This window comes from Triturus cristatus, chromosome 8 (assembly GCF_964204655.1).
Source record: "Triturus cristatus chromosome 8, aTriCri1.1, whole genome shotgun sequence".
NCBI classification, from domain to species: domain Eukaryota; kingdom Metazoa; phylum Chordata; class Amphibia; order Caudata; family Salamandridae; genus Triturus; species Triturus cristatus.
Window position 1 is genome coordinate 1,379,913,788 of NC_140591.1, and position 18,122 is coordinate 1,379,931,909.

The 18,122-nt window shown below is 47.7% G+C and overlaps 1 protein-coding gene across 3 annotated transcripts in view; it reads left to right on the plus strand.

Moving 5' to 3' along the window:
- USP16 (ubiquitin specific peptidase 16) overlaps nt 1–18,122 on the plus strand; it is a 337,101-nt gene that overhangs the window by 229,842 nt on the left and 89,137 nt on the right. For 2 of the 3 annotated variants that reach the window (XM_085623085.1, XM_085623084.1), the window contains exon 14: nt 10,235–11,627. In XM_085623085.1, the coding sequence (XP_085479211.1) occupies nt 10,235–11,627 (1,393 nt within the window). The remainder of the gene's footprint in view (nt 1–10,234; nt 11,628–18,122) is intronic. The other variant, XM_085623086.1, reaches the window with a different exon arrangement.

Here is an 18,122-nt window from a genome sequence, read left to right on the forward strand (position 1 = left end):
AATTGGGAAACAATCAGACATCACTTTGTTTTAAGGAAGGAGTACAGGCACTGAGGTCTGGTTACCATGCCTCAATGCGCTGTCAGGGTCGAAAATCAGCATCTAGTAACCAAGAAGGGAGTAAAAAGTTGGGAGACTATTGCAACAAAACCCCGGTATCCTAATTTGTCCACGATGGGCAAGATGAGACAAAGTAGATCCATCACTCCAGAACACTGTGGATTCAGTGGTGAGGTCCATCCCCATCCACTTCTATGCCTTCCACTGGTTTTTCAGGGGATAGTCAGGTTAACCTGATGGACATGCTTTTCAATATAGGATTTCACTTTGGAGAGGCGGCCATCTCTGTGCTTGAGTGCTTCAAGCAAAGTTGGGCTATGGCTCTGTCCTTGGCACTGTCTTCCCCCTGCTTGCCAGTTTCATCATCAATATCAAAACGTAATGGGGGTATTCTTGAGGCCTGTCTTCTGACAACACCAGCTGTTGTGAAGGGAATCTCCCCTGTGTGATCTGTAGACATGCTTCACTGTTTAGAGTGCTTAACTGCATGTATCTGGTATCTTGCTTTTTGAGTTTGGCTCTAGCCTCACACTAATTAGTGTATGTGCACTGACCAGAGGAAACCTACAGTACAAAATGGCTAATGTTTCAGAATTATAGTGTATAAAAGTCAAATGTACCATATAGGAACCACTGTTTGTGATATTATATTCATGATAGTTTTTTGTCAAATAGTGAAAAAATCATTGATGAACATTGTCTTATATTTGTGATTGGATGAATGAAAGGGTATGAGTGAGTATATGGTTGAAACAACAAGGACATGAAATACCATAGAGTTTTGTTTTTTAAATGATGTATAAATTATTTTTCTAATGTACACAGAACAATATATTTTTGCAAAATAATAGATATATTTAACTTGACGTTTTTGGTCTCTGTGGCCATTGCAACAAATGCCCCAGGCATTGTCAGCATACATCTGGCAACTTAGAAATCTAAAGTTGCCTAGGATGGATTTTTAGTACATTTTATGCACATGCCAAGGCCAGTCCCTTGATGTGAGTGAGGTCCTGGACTTGTCCTGTAACCTGGAGGAGTACATCAAGCGTGTGCTTGTTGTACCGATAGTGGACGACTCTCCCTGTCATGGGTTTAGCATATGATACTGTAATGACAGTTTATTGTATTTTGTGACTCAGTAGTTGTGGCCAGACTGTCAGTGTAGTGGAGGCCTATTGCCAACACATTTAAGGTTAAGTTTCCATGTGCTAACCCAGATCCAAGGGCTAACATCCCTAGTGTATACTGTGTGTATTTGTAGCCTACATGGTACATGCATTGTGTGAATGGGTGACCCAGAGTTATGGATGCCTGTCGGATCGATTTTGGATACTCCAAACCTGCCCTATTGCATAAGATCGAGGCAAGGATGCTTTCCAAGACCATGAAAGTGTATAGCTGGAGGGATGAGACCTAGACACTGAAAGCATGCTACTTTGCAAATTCTATTAGGTCTTTTGCTGAGACAAGCTGCTGGTTAGTCTGCCTAGTTTACTGTCATTTTGTAGATGGTGAGGGAGAAGAGTGGGACTGCGGTCTCTGTTGTTCAAGATGAAGGATAAGCCTTCGCTAAGGCCAGCTGTTTTTTTTTTCCTGATCACTCTTCAGTGTGGCTGATGACTTCGAGGCGCAGAAAGCTCACTGCTATTTTGTGCCTCTTTTGTGGGTACTCCAGTCCTGAGACTTAACAGTTTGTGAGGAGTAACTCAGTACACAAAGTCTGTACCTGGGGAGTAGTCTGAAAGGGGAACCAACCCAAACAGGTTCTTAAAGTGCAGACAGTGGACTGAGTAAATGTGGGACCCACTTTTTGTTCCAGTCCCTTATTCTCAATGTTCAAGGAAGGGAATGGTCAGCAAACTAGTCATAGGACTGCTGTGCAACCAGTATGCCAAGGGTCCTCCCTAGCTGCAAGAGCTAATCAACTATCCTGGGGTGACTAGAAACCTGACTGCCTACTGAGAGATGAAATGGAGCCTGCCATCCCTGCAGGAGGAGCACCTGTCCAGGAGAAGAAAGAGGCAGTATGACCATTATGCTGTAGGTTGGCAGGGGAGATGACTGTGGAGGGTCCTCTGCGTGCACAGGTGGTAAAGTGCCCCAGACTCTCCTCTGCAACTCCTGGTGGGAACCGGGAAGAGTGTGCTGTAGCCTGAGCTGCCGTGCCCAAACTGTGAAGATTACTACATGTCCTGAGCCAATGTGTCTGAATTGTGAATCTGTGCTGTGTTCCCAGCTGCTTCACCTAGCCGCATCCCTGCAGAGGAGTTATTCTGCTGCAGAAGAATTGCCTGCCGGCATCATGGAAGGGAAGAGACTCCGGGTGACAACCACGAGAAAACTGTTTAAGATTGTGCTGTTACACTAGAGCATAGTGGTAACCTGCACCTGAGTGTTAAGACACACTAAGTAGTGAACCCGGGTGTGAATCACCCTCGCCAAAGAGCGGATATGGCTGAGCAGCGGGAGGAGGCACTAATCCATACCAAGCATCAGGACACTAAATTGCATCCTGTGCATATCTTTATCTGTAGTATTGAGTTATAGTGTTTATTACAAGTTCTGTTCTACTTGTAGCCTACGCACTGGTTCAGACAATCCGTTATTATAAGGATGTGTGTGTGCTGATGCTGATCTAGAGCACCTTAACACTACCTCCCTGAGAAGCCTGTGACTGCTTGCCATTACTATCACTGAGAGTCAAATTCTGAAGGAGTTGTACTTTGCCCAGTTTGCAGAGCCATAGTAGAGCCATAGTAGATCTGAACCTGGGACATCCGAGGCAAACAACCTCAACAGCTGAGGCCAGGCAGCCCTGCTTGCCACGGTGCCGTCCCCCCATGCCCACCACCAACCGGGTCTAACACTAGCAAAGCAGGTCAACTAGTTCTTTGGGAGCTACAGCGAGCATGGTGGCTCCTACAGTCATTGAGGGCAACAGTAATTGTCCTCTTTCTCCTCGTACCCAGCCCCTGCTCCAAATCTGTGTTTATCTGGCCTTGAGAAAGTACATGCTCCCTTTACCGGGAAGGATGTCAGATGACACACTGACACTCCATCACCTTGGATTTTTGGGTCCTTTGATTGTCCAGGAGATTGCCTCGCATTCTCCCTGTTCCCTCTCTCACCTCAGATGAACATGCATGTCTTCTTCAGCAGGAGGTTCTTGCGTATGCTATTCCTGTTATTTTCTTGTCTTCAAGAAACACAGTCACCTCTGTCTGATTTAAGACCTTCCTATTCTGATTTCTTTTTTAAAGTTTTTTTTTTTTTAAATTCTTTTTATTAACAAAATAGAACAGGTCGGTCACTACACATTTTTAGGCCATTAGAGTTAAAGTGGTACAGCTGTTGATCATTTGACAATTCTGTATTGCAATATGCTATAGCAGAGTAGAATAAGGCATGCTCATGTTCACAATGTCAGCTGGATAACATTTCTTCAAGGGGAGAAGGGACTGGGGGCTCACAGATATGACCTCGGTATGCATTCCAGGGAGACCAGATCATCACCCATCTCTTGGGGCAACCTCTCGAAACATACACTGTCTTTTCCTGCAGCATGCACCAGTCCATGTCCTTCTTCCACGCAGAGGTGGTGCCTCCGCCCCCCACAGGCAGGCAATGTTACGCTTTGCCACTGCAAGCCCCAGTGTTGCCCACTGTTTGCCCTTTGCCGACAGGTCCGTGGGCTCCCATATGTTTAAAAGGCATCGTTTAGCTTCGGGCCGCAACCTTACCCCTCACACCTCACTGTATCTTTGCCCAGTATGTTTGAAACTGTGGGCATTCCCATAATATGTGAAGAAATGTCCCCCTGTCCCTACACCGCCTCCGACAAAGCCCATCTGCACTCCTCCCCATCAACTCCAGTCTGATGACTGAGACATACACCCGGTGCAGTATTTTAAGTTGGATCAGCCGCAATTTCGCCGAAATCGCCACTTCCTTAGGGGAGGAGAGTGCTTCTCTCCACTCCTCCTCGTCAATTTCCAGGCCGTCTGCCTCCCACCTCCCCTTGAGGGGCCCCATTGGATCCGGGGAGTGATGTATGAGTTTTTTGTAGGTAAGGGATATCGCCCTTTCCGGCAAATGACCATCTAGCAATCTATCCTCTAGCGGGGAGGATTCCGGGAGCAGCGTCCCCGGCGGAATGTTGGATTGGAGAGAGTGTCGGACCTGGAGATAGCGGAAGTATTCCTTGTGTGCCAATTCGTGCGACCGTTGTAGGGAGGTGAAGGGCACCATACCTCGAGCCCCCCAAAGGTCCCCTATACGGGAGATACCGATCAGATCCCGACTGCGGAATCCCTTAGTGCGTCCCAGTGAACCGAGCCTCTCAGACACCCAGAGCGGGGTTGCCTTCGTCAGTTTGCCAGCCCACCCCAGCTTACGGCTTACAATGTGCCACAGTTGGACCGAATGTTTGGTAGGCCCCGTGAGATGAAACCTTGCGGGCCGCAAATAGAGTGCAGCCTCAAAATTTCCTCCGGGGAGGAGCCACTGATCCATCCCGTACCCTGGGTCGTCCCCACTACTGTACGTGCCCTGATTGATGGCCGCGAGATGTGCTGCCCAGTAGTATTTACGGATGTCCGGTAGGGCTATGCCCCCATCGTACCACCCCATGGTAAGTTTCGGGAGAGCCATATGTGGAGCGCCATTCCATAGCAAGTCCCGCTGAGCAGTCTCGATGTCTGCAAAGTATTTGTGTGGCACCAGATCTGGGTAGTTTTGGAGCGCATATAGAAACCGCGGCAGGGCCATCATTTTGAATAGGGCTGCCCGCCCAAGCAATGTCAGCGGGAGTTTTTTCCATGTAGCCACATCCCTTTGGAACCTCCGTAGAGGTGGCCTGAGGTTTGTCTCAAAGCGTTTTTTTGCATCCCCGGAGATGTATATTCCTAGGTATCTGAACCCCTCCGTGGCTATCTGGATCGGGCACCCACGAGGGAGAGGAGGGGGGGCTCCGTGCAGCACATAAAGCAAAGATTTCCCCCAGTTGATACTGTAGCCGGAGTTTTTCCCAAAGCTGGTAAGGATGTCCAATGCAACCCGGAGGGATTTTGCCGGCGAGGCCATATAGAGCAGGACATCGTCCGCATTCAGCGAGATCCTGTCCTCCCATCCCCCGGCCCATCGCAGCCCTCGTATCGAGGGATCTTGTCTTATCCAGGCCGCTAGAGGCTCGAGGCAGAGCGCAAACAGTAAGGGCGAGAGGGGGCAGCCCTGTCTCGTTCCTCTCTCGAGTGTAAAGACCTCGGAACCCTTGTTATTGACTACTACCTGCGCCAGTGGTTCGGTGTAGAGGAGGCGCACCCAGCCGCTGGAGAACCGCTAACATATAGGGCCATTCCAGGGTATCAAATGCCATAGCAGCATCCAACGACACCACCACCGCATCTTCCTGGATTGTCTGGCTGCGCCCCATAAACCCATGAAGCCACCTTAGATTAAGAGCCGTGTTACGGTGCGGCATGAAGCCCGATTGGTCTGGATGGACCAGTTTAGTGAGTATCGGTTTGAGCCGGTTCGCAAGGAGCTTAGCCAGTATCTTAGGTTCAGCATTTAGCAGCGATATTGGCCGGTAGGAGGAGCAGCGGTCTCTGGGTTTCCCTTCCTTGGGGATAGCCACCAGGGTGGCAATGCGTTGGGCTCTCGGCAACTTACCCTGCACCTTACTGTCCTCGAACATATTTTTAAGATGCGCACCCAGGCAGTCGGGCCTGAGCTTGTACAACTCAATGGGTAGGCCGTTTGGGCCAAAAGCCTTCCCCGTTCGCAGGTCGCCAATTGCCGTGGCCATTCAGCGACGGTAAGGTCGCCGTCTAGCCCTTCGCGGTCCTCCTCCGAGAGTACCGGCAGCCTAATGTCTTTCAGGAGCTCAGCTGAGTCCTCTTCTGATCGGTCAGTGCCACTGCTGTACCCGCCTTGTCCCCTTGGTCATACAGCTGCCCACTTTTGTGCCTAGCTAGCGTCTTTGCCGCCTCTGTGGCAAGGTCCCTATATTCAGCTGCTTTTAGCTGCATTCGATGCTGGGTCTGTAGGGTCCCACGCACCTGCGCTTCACTTTCTAGTGCAAGGAAGTCTTGCTCCATCTCGAGCATCTGCTTCTCCCTCTCCTTTCGTCGTCCGGCAATTTTTGACAGAGCCTCCCCCCTCACCACAGTCTTAAAAGCCTCCCAGAGGGTGGACGGGTTTTCCACCGTACCGACATTTTCGGCGAAGTAGTGATCTATGGACCGCGTGAGGGCCTTCTTAAGCTCGGAATTGTGAAGCCACCAGGGATTTATGGGCGCGACACATCCCACCCTCTTCTCTCCAAATGTAAGGTGCGCCCAGAACGGGGAATGGTCTGATATACCCCTGGCCAAGTGCTTGACTTCTTGAACCGTGGTATCATGCTGCAGGATGGTAAGAAGATAGTCTATCCTGGAGAACGTGTGATGTGGTCCTGAAAAGAAAGTGTATTGTAGCTGAGTGAGGTGGCGTAGGCGCCAAATGTCAGTCAGCCCATATGTTTCCAGGAAGTCAGCGAGCCACCTCTGCCTCGATGCAATGTTCCGTGGCGGCTGCCTATCTAAGTGGCCGGATGCTACTGCGTTAAAGTCCCCCACAACCAGGAGTTGCCCCTCGGGAAGGGAGAGGAGGAGCGCCCCTAAATCTTGATAGGATTGATTCTGGAGACCAGGTGGAATATACACCGTCAAGTTTTTTATTTTTAATAATAATACACACATTCTACTTGGGAAAGAAATGTTGCATGACATAATAAAGCATTGTGACAGAGGATGCACATTCACGACTCATATCTTTATGGATGGTTTTAAAATAAATTGCAACATGTTTGTGAAATACTGGACACCCTTTGTGTAACAAACAAACATAGATACCCTGCTCACTCCCACACCACCCTCCCGGACTCCATCCGGCACTTTGCATTTGAATTGTGATTAAAAAAAGCAACAGTAACGCACGCCACTCGTCCTGAAAAATGCACTGAACTTATCACCAGTCGCCTGACTAAATCGATGCACCCACAACCTGGTCTGCATGCCAAGTGTGGCGGCCGTGGTGATCTGTTTACATATTTGTTTGTTACGCAGAGGCTACTGTGCCTGCAGGAGTGACAAACTGCTACAACATATCTGCCCAGACTGAACGGTCTTCCTGAACCTTATAATCAGTTCTGACCTTTTGCATGCTCCTTTCCTCTGCGAGCGCCCATTCAGCCATATGCCTATTCCATGCCTATAGATTATGGCTTTTCTTTTCTTTTTTTTCTTTTTTTTACACACATCGGATAGCAAACCTTCTCTGCACCAAGACTAATTCCAATAGCACCAACCTATATGGCATCCTGCCATTTTTGGGGAATGAAATAATGCTCAGGAGGCAGTGTTGCAGGAAGACCTCTAGTTTGATACACAGCAGGTCGCTCAACCTACACATCTCCAATACAGTGCTATATCTGTGCAGCTCCAGATTATATGCACATAACGCCCCCTACTCTACATCTGATCTACACAGGTGAATTCTACTTAATCTTGTGGGTGACGTAGAAGTGCAGTACAGCACATTCTCTGGCCATCTTGGTCAGTCTGGCAAATTGTATAACAGTGGCCCAGGCCTACCCCAAAGATCACTTGAGCCTCTGAAAGTATGATGCAACTGTCTCTCGGTTACAAGCCTTCCAACGTATTGACTCCATCCACCTAATGCCGCCTTAGAAATTTATTCTGAATTTCTTCTGAATTTCTTCTTCTGGATGGAGAAATTAAAAAGGCTTTTTCTCGCAGAGGTATTTTTGGGATGCATACTTTCATGTTGCAATCATCCTGTTGCACAGAAGGTACCTGCGTTTTTTGCTTTTCTACACCCACTATCACTTCCCATTCAGGGTAACATTAGCCCCCTGAATGTTCAAAAAGGTAATATCATGGTGTTGTGCAACTTAATTGGTCTTGGATAGCTATAGCCCCTTACTTCAATGACTGCCAATTGAAGATGGGATTACCTGCAGGCCACGGTCCCCCTGTTATTCAAAGTGGGGGTTTTGATCACCATTCCAAAGTCACAATTTCAGACTTCCCAGTGCCTCATCTGAGGTGGGAGCTGGCAACAGTCTCCATCAAGACCTTTCTCACGACTCTCCACCCCCCTTCACTGGAGTTCAGGACATTCAGGCTATGATTCTTAAGTTTTGAGAGGGAGCTCTGCTTCTGGCACATATAGTTCTCTGTCTCTTGGGCTTGCTTGGCTCTTGCATTCATCTGGTGGCCCATGCACGATGGCGCATGGAGGCACACCACTAGTGTGCCTATTGGGCCAAGCCTTGGGGAGTCCTAGATGCAGCCCAAGAACTACGGTGGTGGCTTGTGTTGGACCATCTCACATGTGGGGAGCACTTCTGCCCTATGCTGGTGGTGGCTACAGGTGTTACAGATGCCTCCTGCCTTGATTAGGGTGGCCATCTCGATGCATAAGAGATCAGAGGCCTGTGGTCTCCTTTGGAGCAGAGATCACATATCAACCTGCTTGAGTTCCGGGCAATTGTTTGTCCTTCAAGCCGTTCCTACATTCCTTCTATGGTTGCTCGATCCACTTCTTGATGTACAATATGACCCAGATGTAGCATGCCTATAAGCTGTGCTCGCTCATGTCCCGTTTGTCTGAAAGCTCTGGTATTGGCTCAGTGTCTGGCTTGTCATGCACCTTCGGTGGTTTCCTAGAACATTTGGGCTGACAGTCTGTTAGTACAGTCCTGATAATTATAAGTGGCATCTTCACCTAAAGTTGGTTCATTCTATTTTCACCCTTTAGAACTGTGCTTTGATAGGTCTCTCTGTCGCTCACAGTAACGTTTGGGGCGCTGCAGTTCCAGCTGCAAGGAGTCCTGGAGATATACTCTGTTTGAGGTGAGGCTTGCATTCCGTTCCTGTGGTTCCTCATGTTCTGAGGAAGCTGTGTCAGTACCACCACACATCCTAATTGTGTAAGACTTATCCATAGAGGATGTGGAATTTAGATCTGCTCTGTCAGTCCCTATGCCCTCCTCTTCCCTTTAGGGTAGACCTCTTCTTGCAGTAGGAGTGGCAGGGTATGCATTCAAACCTCCAGAGCCTTTACCTTCATGCCTGAACAGGGCAGTTGAGTTCCGTTGATCTGCCTGCTGAGATGGCGGATGTGATTTCATCAGCTCATCACTTTTTTCCCAGATCACTTTATTCTGACCCTTTTGTTTCTTGGTGCACTAAAGCAGAAGTAGACCACCTCAAGGCAAGCTGATCCAATGTATTTTGCTTTGCGCTTTTCTTTGCCCAGCAAGCTTTGCCGTCGGCACAGTTACTGGATAGTTGTGAGCCCTTTTGGCTTTTCTTTATTAGCCCTGCCTTCTTTAGGTGTCCTAAAATAGTTTTTTTCTGAAGGTGTTGACCCCTTTGTTCTCCTCCGACCCCCCACCTTGTTATGACTCACTAGAACCTTAACTAGATGCTCACAGTTGGATGGCTTCACCCTTTAAGCCTATGCACAGTTTCCTCTGCAGCTGCTTACTTTAAAGGCTGAGTTCTTAATCCTCATTAATTTGGTGTGGCGTGTTAGTGAGCTGCAAGCATTGTCTTTTCGTTCTCCACATTTGTTCCTGACAAGCTGGTTCTTAGGCTCAAGGCTTTTGTCCTGCAAAAGGTGGTCATCCCTTATTACGAGGGTCAGCACAACACTCTGCCAACACACTGCCTGCCCTGTCATCCCACCAAAGAGGAGGAGAGTCTGCACTGCCTAGATCCTCACAGAGCCCCTAGTTTTTACATTAACTGGACCGACGAGTACCAGATTGATTGACGATCAGGTTTTCCATGGCTATAATGGTTCCAACAATGGCAAGGTGATTCAGAAGTGTCCCGATGGATCTTGTTGTAATGCAAGATTTCATATCTTCCTTTTTGTAATGTTTATATGAAATATCTTCTGTTTTGTTTTTGAAACCTACAAAGCACTTTTAAATTTCTCAACTCTAAATTATGATTTTGTGTCAGCTAAATGTTTAAATTTTCGCATTGTGAACGCTGATTTGTGAGCATCATCTCATTGTGATCTGTCTTTCATTTATTTTGATAGGAAGTTTCTGAACTTTCACACAGTTTATCAATGTAAATATTTCTCTTTTCAGAACCAACGTAGACAATTCAAGGTGCTTCAGCTGAGTGATCTTGCTACTGCAGAAGGTGATTCAGAAGTACATCAGGATGGTTATGCAGAACAGTCAAAACCAGGCTCTTGTTTAGAAAATAATAAATACAAAGAGGAGTTGGAAGATCTAGTTCAAAGTGTAGAACAAAGCTTGATTCTTATAAATAAAGAGAATGAGACTGATACACTAAGAGCTGAAAATGGAAACTGTCAATTGCAGCCTAGTGTTGAAACGGTAATCCAAACAGAAGACTCTTCACAAATCTTAGCTGCTACAAGTGAGGTTGTCAAAAACAACAGCAGCCCTATTTCGGATGAAAGTGCCCTGAGTTTGGGAGAAGGAAACCCACCTTTAGATGAGTGTGAGCCCGCATGTTTGAAAAAAGTAAACTGCTGTTTAGAAGGTGACTCGTTTTCAAGAGAAAAAAGCCCTACGTGTTTGGAAAAAGTCAGTCCACATTTGAAAAGAACTCACCATTGTGTGGACGAGGATATTCCATGCAGTGGCAAAGACTGCTCAGCTTTAGAGGAAGACCCATCTCTGCTTTTAGTGGAAGGAAGTCTGCCATGTTTAAATGAATTCAGCTCGTGTTTGGAAAATAGTCCATGTTTGAAAGAAAGCCACCAATGTTTGAAACCTAGTTGTCTGTGTTTAAGAGACAGCAACAAATGTCTCGAAAGGGACAGTCTGTACAATGAAGGAAGAAGCCCGTGTGTGAAAGAAGATAAAGGCAGCACCAATTTAGACAGAATCAGTAATGTTCCAAATTTAGAAGAAGTCAACTCAAGTTTGGAAGAGATCGTGCCTAGTTTGGACAAGAATATTCAGTGCTTGGCAAACGAAAACCTCTTTTTGGAAGAAGGAAACCCTCATTTGAATGAAAACGGCCGAACGTTGGAAGAAGGCAGTACTGGTTTGGATGGCAGCAGCTCAAGTTTGGAAAAAGGCAGTCCAAGTTTGGAAAAAGGCAGTCCAAGTTTGGAAAAAGACAGTCAAAAAGGCAGTCCAAATTTGGAAAAAGGCAGTCCAAAGGAAAAAGGCAGTCCAAGTGTGGAAAGAGACAATGAAGCGATAAATGACCTAGTTAACGGTTTTGACAAACTACAATTGGGAGTGATGTGTAATGCTAGTGAAGAACAAGAAAACGCCAGCTCTCATATATCTGAGACAAAATTATACGAAGTAGTAAATGAGGATCCAGAAACAGCATTTTGCACCCTGGCAGACAGGAACACTATAAATACAGACGAGTGTTCTGTGGAAAGCTGCTTATATCAGTTTACACGTAATGAAAAACTGTGTGAGAACAATAAATTACTATGTAATGTGTGTACACAAAGGCAGTGCAATAGGCGGAATACCAATGTGAAAGGTACGTAAAGCAAGCAAAAACTGAGTCAAAAATGAATTGATCGTCATTGCCAACTGATATATTTGTTCACAATGGCAGTTGTGAGCTGAAATGTAGATGTGAATTTATACCCTTTTACCCATGGTTGTGAGAACACCTGCAGGAAACTGGTGCTTATAAAAACAACAAATTTGGTGTGATTCGCTAAAAATGGGAGCCCCGTTTTTAACCAAATTAAAGAACTTTTTGGAAGGTGTTTGTCCCTTTTGGAGAGACTTAGGTCTTATGATTTCTGAAGGTTCAGTCTGGTACTCCTTTAAGGAAACATATACACGTATCAACATGTGTGCTCACAACTGTGGATGAAAGGACGTGAATACACATCTACGCACTTGCCTGCAATTGCTAATGCTTTACTTTATGTGCCAAATTCTGCCCAATTATAATCTATGTTTGTTTTAAATGTGTATGCAAGATCAGCCTTTTAAGTCCATTTATAAAAAAATGAATACTTGCATCAGGCCAAGGCTAAACCAGTTCCTGTTATGCAGTTTTTTCCGTTTCTAATTTACTGTTAGTGAGATATTGTTTGTTTGTTTTATTTTTTTCTGTATTGAGTCAGAATACCCCATTGATGAAATTGACCAGCCCCCATTTTTAATGTCTAGACACACACAGGAGACTAGATCTGGTCGCGGATTTACCAGGTGATTTCCATATGTACTATGCTTTTTATAAAATAGGGCAATTGACATATCTGGGGTACAACTAGAGGAACAACAGGCAGCAGCATGCTTCTTGCTAGAGCCTCTATATCTGAGGGAGACATCTATCTGCAGATTCCTTACCTTTGAACTTTCAGGTGTCAGGCTGGATCCAGAAGATTTTTCTTAGTAGTACCCCTGCGCGCCGGTAGGGGGCATCGGTCGACTCCGCGTGACGTCATCGGCGTTGTGTTCGTGATGACGTCCGCGTCCTCAATATAACCGCCACACCGGTGCGCTGACGTCAGTTCTTTTCGTTCTGTGCCAGCCAGCGCTGATCCTTTGAAGAGAGCTATCCCCTTTCTTTTTTTAACAGGCTTTTTGCAACTTTTTGTTGACTTCTTTTGGTTTGTAGGAGTCATGTTGAGTAAGAAGACGTCGGGGTTCAAGCTGTGTGGCGCCTATCACCATGCCATGACGGTCACAGAACACTACTTAGTGTGTCTCTGGTGTCTAGAGTGCTATCACGACTCGAAGTTGTGCTCCGAGTGCCGTGCCATTGCGCTGAAGACTTTGAGGCAGCAGTCCGCAAAGCTGCTTGCGACCCGGCACAGTGGAGGTCGCCTCATCGGTCTTGATCCCGGTCTCGGTTGAGAAGAAGTTCCGAAAACCGCTCCAGGGAATCGGGTAAGAGGCACCACAAAAAGAACAAGAAGTCGAAGCGTACTTCGAATTCACCCCACTGATCTCATGATGCAGCGGAGGAACCTTGGCGTTCGAGTCTTCGCTCTGCGGAGCGGATGCCTGGGCCGACTATGCGCTTCCTTGCCTTTCCGAGTCCGGGAGCGGCCCCCACCGAGCTTAAAGAGTTTTATGATGCCATGTGTGCCATATTTGGGCGGTCTGACCCTGCCGGCATGCCTTCGGGCCCTGCAGGCTCAGATAATGGAGGAGTCCCCTTGGGTTCCGCGCCTGCGACTCCGGCCCTGGTGCCATTGCCTCCGATTGGACCTGTTCCCTGGTCTGGACCAGCGCCTGTCGCACCTCCACAGCGACCTTACCCGGCGCCGCATCTAGCGCCGAGGTCCTATGCGTCACTGGCGCCCACCGGTGGCGTCTCCCCAAACCTCATACCCGACAACATGGAGCCGGTCAGGCGTCCTCCAGCACTGAGACCAGTGCCGACTGAGCTGTATGGTGCCATGTCGTTCAACCTGCCCTATTTTGAAGGGCTGGGATGGATGAAGAGGATTGGGAGGGGGACATGATCCTTTAGAAATCTAGCATACACAAGAGATGGACTGGTATGAGGAACTGGGTGATGCCAATGGTTTGGACACCTCCCCAGACTCTGGCATGCTGTCTCCACCTACCCTGGCTACAGAGGAGGGGGCATCATTTGCTATGGTAGTGTTTCCCCCGGGAGAGATGTGGCTTGGGCACAACAGACTCGCAGGGTAGAGCGATTACAACTATGGTGGCCGTCCATCGCCATGCCTAGCTGGGAACGTCTGGATTTTCGAGGGATGCCTAAGCTAACCTCATGAACATGCCGCCTTCGAGCATTTCAAGGACTTGGGCCTCACCACAACTCCCCCGGCCGCATCTGCTTTTCGCTCCTTTCGTGGATACGGAAGGGGCTATCAACCGCGCCAACCCTATTCCGACCTGGGGTCCTACAAGTCTCTGTGAGAAATCAAGCCACGATCCCCTCCTCCCCCGCAAAACCTTCCTAGTCCGATCCTCCAGAATTATTTACAGCCAGTTTGTGGCAGAGTACGCCATCATCTCCATCACTGGCGAGACATCACGTCGGACAGATGGGTGTTGCAAATTGTCCGAAGGGGTTACTCCTTTCCGTTGGAGACTACCCCTCCATCCATGCCTCCAGTATACGATCGGCTGACGGAGGATCACCTTGCCCTGCTCCGCAAGGCAGTCAAGACTATCTTGGCCAAGGGAGCTATAGAGAGGGGTTCCTGGGCCAGAAATAGACTGTGGTTATTCCCGCTATTTTCTGGTCCCAAAGAAGAATGGAGGCCTTCGTTCTATCCTAGACCTCAGAGCCCTCGACTACTTCCTCAAAAAGGAGAATTTCAAGATGCTCACCCTAGCTCAGGTCCTGTCTGCCCTGGACCCTGGAGACTGGATGGTAGAGTTGGACTTGCAGGAGGTCTATTTTCATATCCCCGTCCTGCCTGCCCATATTTTCTACCTTCGGTTTTCGGTGGGTCACAAGCCCTTTCAATTTGCAGTGCTCCCCTTTTGGCCTCACCATCACCCCTCGGGTGTTCACAAAGGTGATGGCGGTGGTCGCAGCCCATCTACAGAGATCAGGGATTCCAGTATTTGCCTTTCTCGGCGACTGGTTGTTGAAGACCGGCTCGTCCCAAACAGTTGTCTCCCACCTTCAGACTACTGCGAGACTCCTGTATTCGATGGTGTGCACTATCAACATGCAGAATTCACACGTGACCCCCTTCTCAGATGCGCTTTCATTTGAGCGGTTTTGGATACGATGCAGTTTCGGGCCTATCCTCCTGAATGGTGAGCCCAGGATATTCAGGCCATGACACCGAGGTTTGGGCCTCTTGTGGATTTCGGCAACAATGACTCGGAGGCTGTTGGGTTTTGTGGCATCCTGCTAGTGACCCATGCGTGATGGCACATGTGGGTTCTGTAGTGGGACCCGAAATTCCATTAAGCATAGCATTGAGGAAATCTCACTGACCTGGTTCAGATTACAGAGGGCACTGCGTGAGACCTGCAGTGTTGGCTAAGGAGCTCAGGCCTCCTATTCGCCTTTCCCCCCATACCACTCCTGTCCAGAGTGCTCAAGAAGATCAGGAGCGACCGAGCACAAGTTATTCTTGTGGCTCTGGACTGGGTACAGAGAGTCAGGTTGCCCTTTTGGGATAATCTTCTGTCGCAGCAGGGGAGGGTCCTCCTCCCAAACCTGTTCACTCTGCGCCTCCTTGCGTGGAGATTGAGCGGTGACAGTTGACAGCTTTCTACCTCCCTCCTGAAGTCTGTGAGATTATTTTGGCAGCCAGGCATCCCTCCATAAAATCAGTATATGTCTGCTGATGGAACAAATGTTGTAAATATTGTACAGACCGGTCTATCTGCATCCTTATCTGATGTCCTCCTGTTTACACTTTCCTTGGCCTGGCAGGAATCTGCTGTGGGAACCTTGAAGGGCTATCTTTCGGCCCTTTCCTCCATTCTTCACCGCCTGATCTGACTTCTCTGTTCAAAACACCTCTCGTGCAGAGATTCTTGAAGGGGTTAATGCATTTGTTTACCCCTTCACCCTTTATTACGCCACAGTGGGACCTTAATTTGGTTCTCACTTTCTGATGTGCGCATCATTGGAGCCGCTACACAACTGCCTTCTATGGCTGCTCACCAGCAAAACAGCCTTCTTAGTGGCAGTAACATCTGCCAGGAGTGTGCGCGGACTGCAGGCACTGTCATCACAGCCTCCTTTTATTTTATTTATTTATTCATTTATTTATTTTAAAAGTTTTCTATAGCGCGAACATGACCACCGGGGGTATCGGAGAGCTTTACAATTAATACATCATGAGGAATACAGATGCATGCAATCAAAACAGAATCCACAAAGCAGAAGATACAAAGTCATATAGAGCAAAGGGAATCTCGTGACCATATCACCTGGGCCACAGAACTGTGACTGTGACCTCAGTATCCACTTGAATAGCCAGTCAGAGGCAGAAATTTCTTCATCAAGAGCCCTTTGACTTCCTTTTTGAAGAGGACAATGGAAGGGTTCACCCTGACTTCAGAGGGGAGGGAGTTCCAAATCCTCGGTGCTATACCGGCGAAGGCTCAATTATGGTTTTTTTTCTTCTTTAATTTTTGCCGTTTGAGCAATAGGGTCTGGCACTTCTGGAGACTCTCTCGCCACATGAGAGCTCCAGTTTCTGAGCGAGGTACAAAGGGGTATTGAAGTGAATGGCTTTGTGTGCCATGCAGGCAATCTTTAATTGTATCCGATCTTCATAAGGCAGCCAGTTCAAGGACAAACGGTCCGGGGTGATATGGCTATATATTTTGGTGCCTGTTACGAGCCTAGCAGCTGAGTTGAGTGCAGCCCTAAGAGGAGCAGTCTTCACTCTAGGTGGGCCACAAAGGGTTGCGCTACCATAGTCCAGCTTTGATAACACTAAGGCTTGCACTGCCACCTTTAGGTCATGAGCAGGGAGGTAAGGTTTGAGTTTCCTTAGAATGCTGAGTTGGAAGTTCGCTCCTTTCGAGAGGGAGCTGATGTGCCTTTTCATGTTCAGACTTTTGTCTAACATAAGTCCCAGAGAGGTTGCAGAATTAACAAGGTTCGACCTACAGTTAAGAGCAGTGAGATGATTCAACCATTGTTCGATGACCGAAGATTGCTTTGGTGGTGCGATAATTAGGAATTCTGTTTTGAGATCATTTAACTTCAAGTGGTTGCGTGTCAGCTAGCTTTGAGTTTCCAGTAGGACTGAATTGAGGGACCAGATGTCCTCAAGGGAGGCGATCTTCAAGTTTAGTTGGGTGTCATCCGAATACATGTGATAGTAAATGCTGGATGATTTCAGAATTTCTGTCAAAAGCTCCATGAACAGGTTGAAGAGCGTGGGTGAGAGCACTGAACCCTGAGGGACCCCCAGCGTGACCAGGGAAGGGTTACCTTGAAGGTTTGAGATCTATCATGAAGGAATGAGGAGAACCAGTTTAGTACAGGCCCAGACAGCCCCATTCTATGTTCCAGGAGGTCAACTAGGTTATCGTGTTTGACAGTGTCAAATGCTGACGAAAGGTCGAGAAGGTTTAGAAGGCAAGATTCATTTTGATCCAACATTCTTAGCACATCATCTACAATGTGAATTAACGCCGATTCAGTAATGTGACCAGGGCGAAAACCAGATTGATACTGGCCGAGGAGTTGGAAGTGATCAATGTGGTTGCTGAGTATGGCGAGAACACATTTCTCCAGGAGCTTTGCCAGCGTGGAGATGTTAGAGATTGGGCGAAAGTTGTGAAGGTCCATGTGATCTGCAGATGGTTTCTTTTGGATCGGGGTAACTTGACCCGCTTTTAGGCAATCCGGAATAGCACCTTGCCAAAGTGATGCATGACGATCTTAGTCCAAAGAGGGAGTAGGGAGGTTCCAACTTCGGAGAAGAGGTTCGATGGCAGGGGGTCGTTCTAGTGATTAGATGGTTTCAGAGTAGCCAGCGTTTTGCGTATGGTGCTTTTATCCAAGGATTGGAACAGGCTCCAGGATGCGTTGTTTTTGGGGAGGTAGGGCTGCACTGGGACCGTGACAAGCAACCCAGTAGGTGGGAGGGTGTTCAGCGGCCTGAATGATAGTTGTTTGTGTGCAGAGCGTAGTTGAGCTTCGAATTTAGCGGTCTTATCAGTGAAGAAGTCAGCAAATTAATCACAGGTCGCTAGTGGCACTCTCGGAATTAAGACTGTCATTAAACCAGGGTTTGGAGAACAGTCTTTTAAGCTGTAGAGGCGCAACCGAGTCTAAAACATTGGTCATTGAGCGGTTATAATGGTCCGTAAGGTCATGTACATCCGACATGTTCATGGGAGGGGGCAGGATGTCATCCTAGAGCACATTCAGATCATGCAAGTTGATCTTCCGTAGGCATATTTTCAGTTGTTTGGGGTTCTTTGGCTGGGCTCTACTAACTCTTACCAACTCCCGGATGAGGAAGGTGATGCAGTAGTGGTCGGTCCAATCACATGGGAGAATCGAATCCAAACAGATGGAGTTGGGCTTACCAATGACAAGATC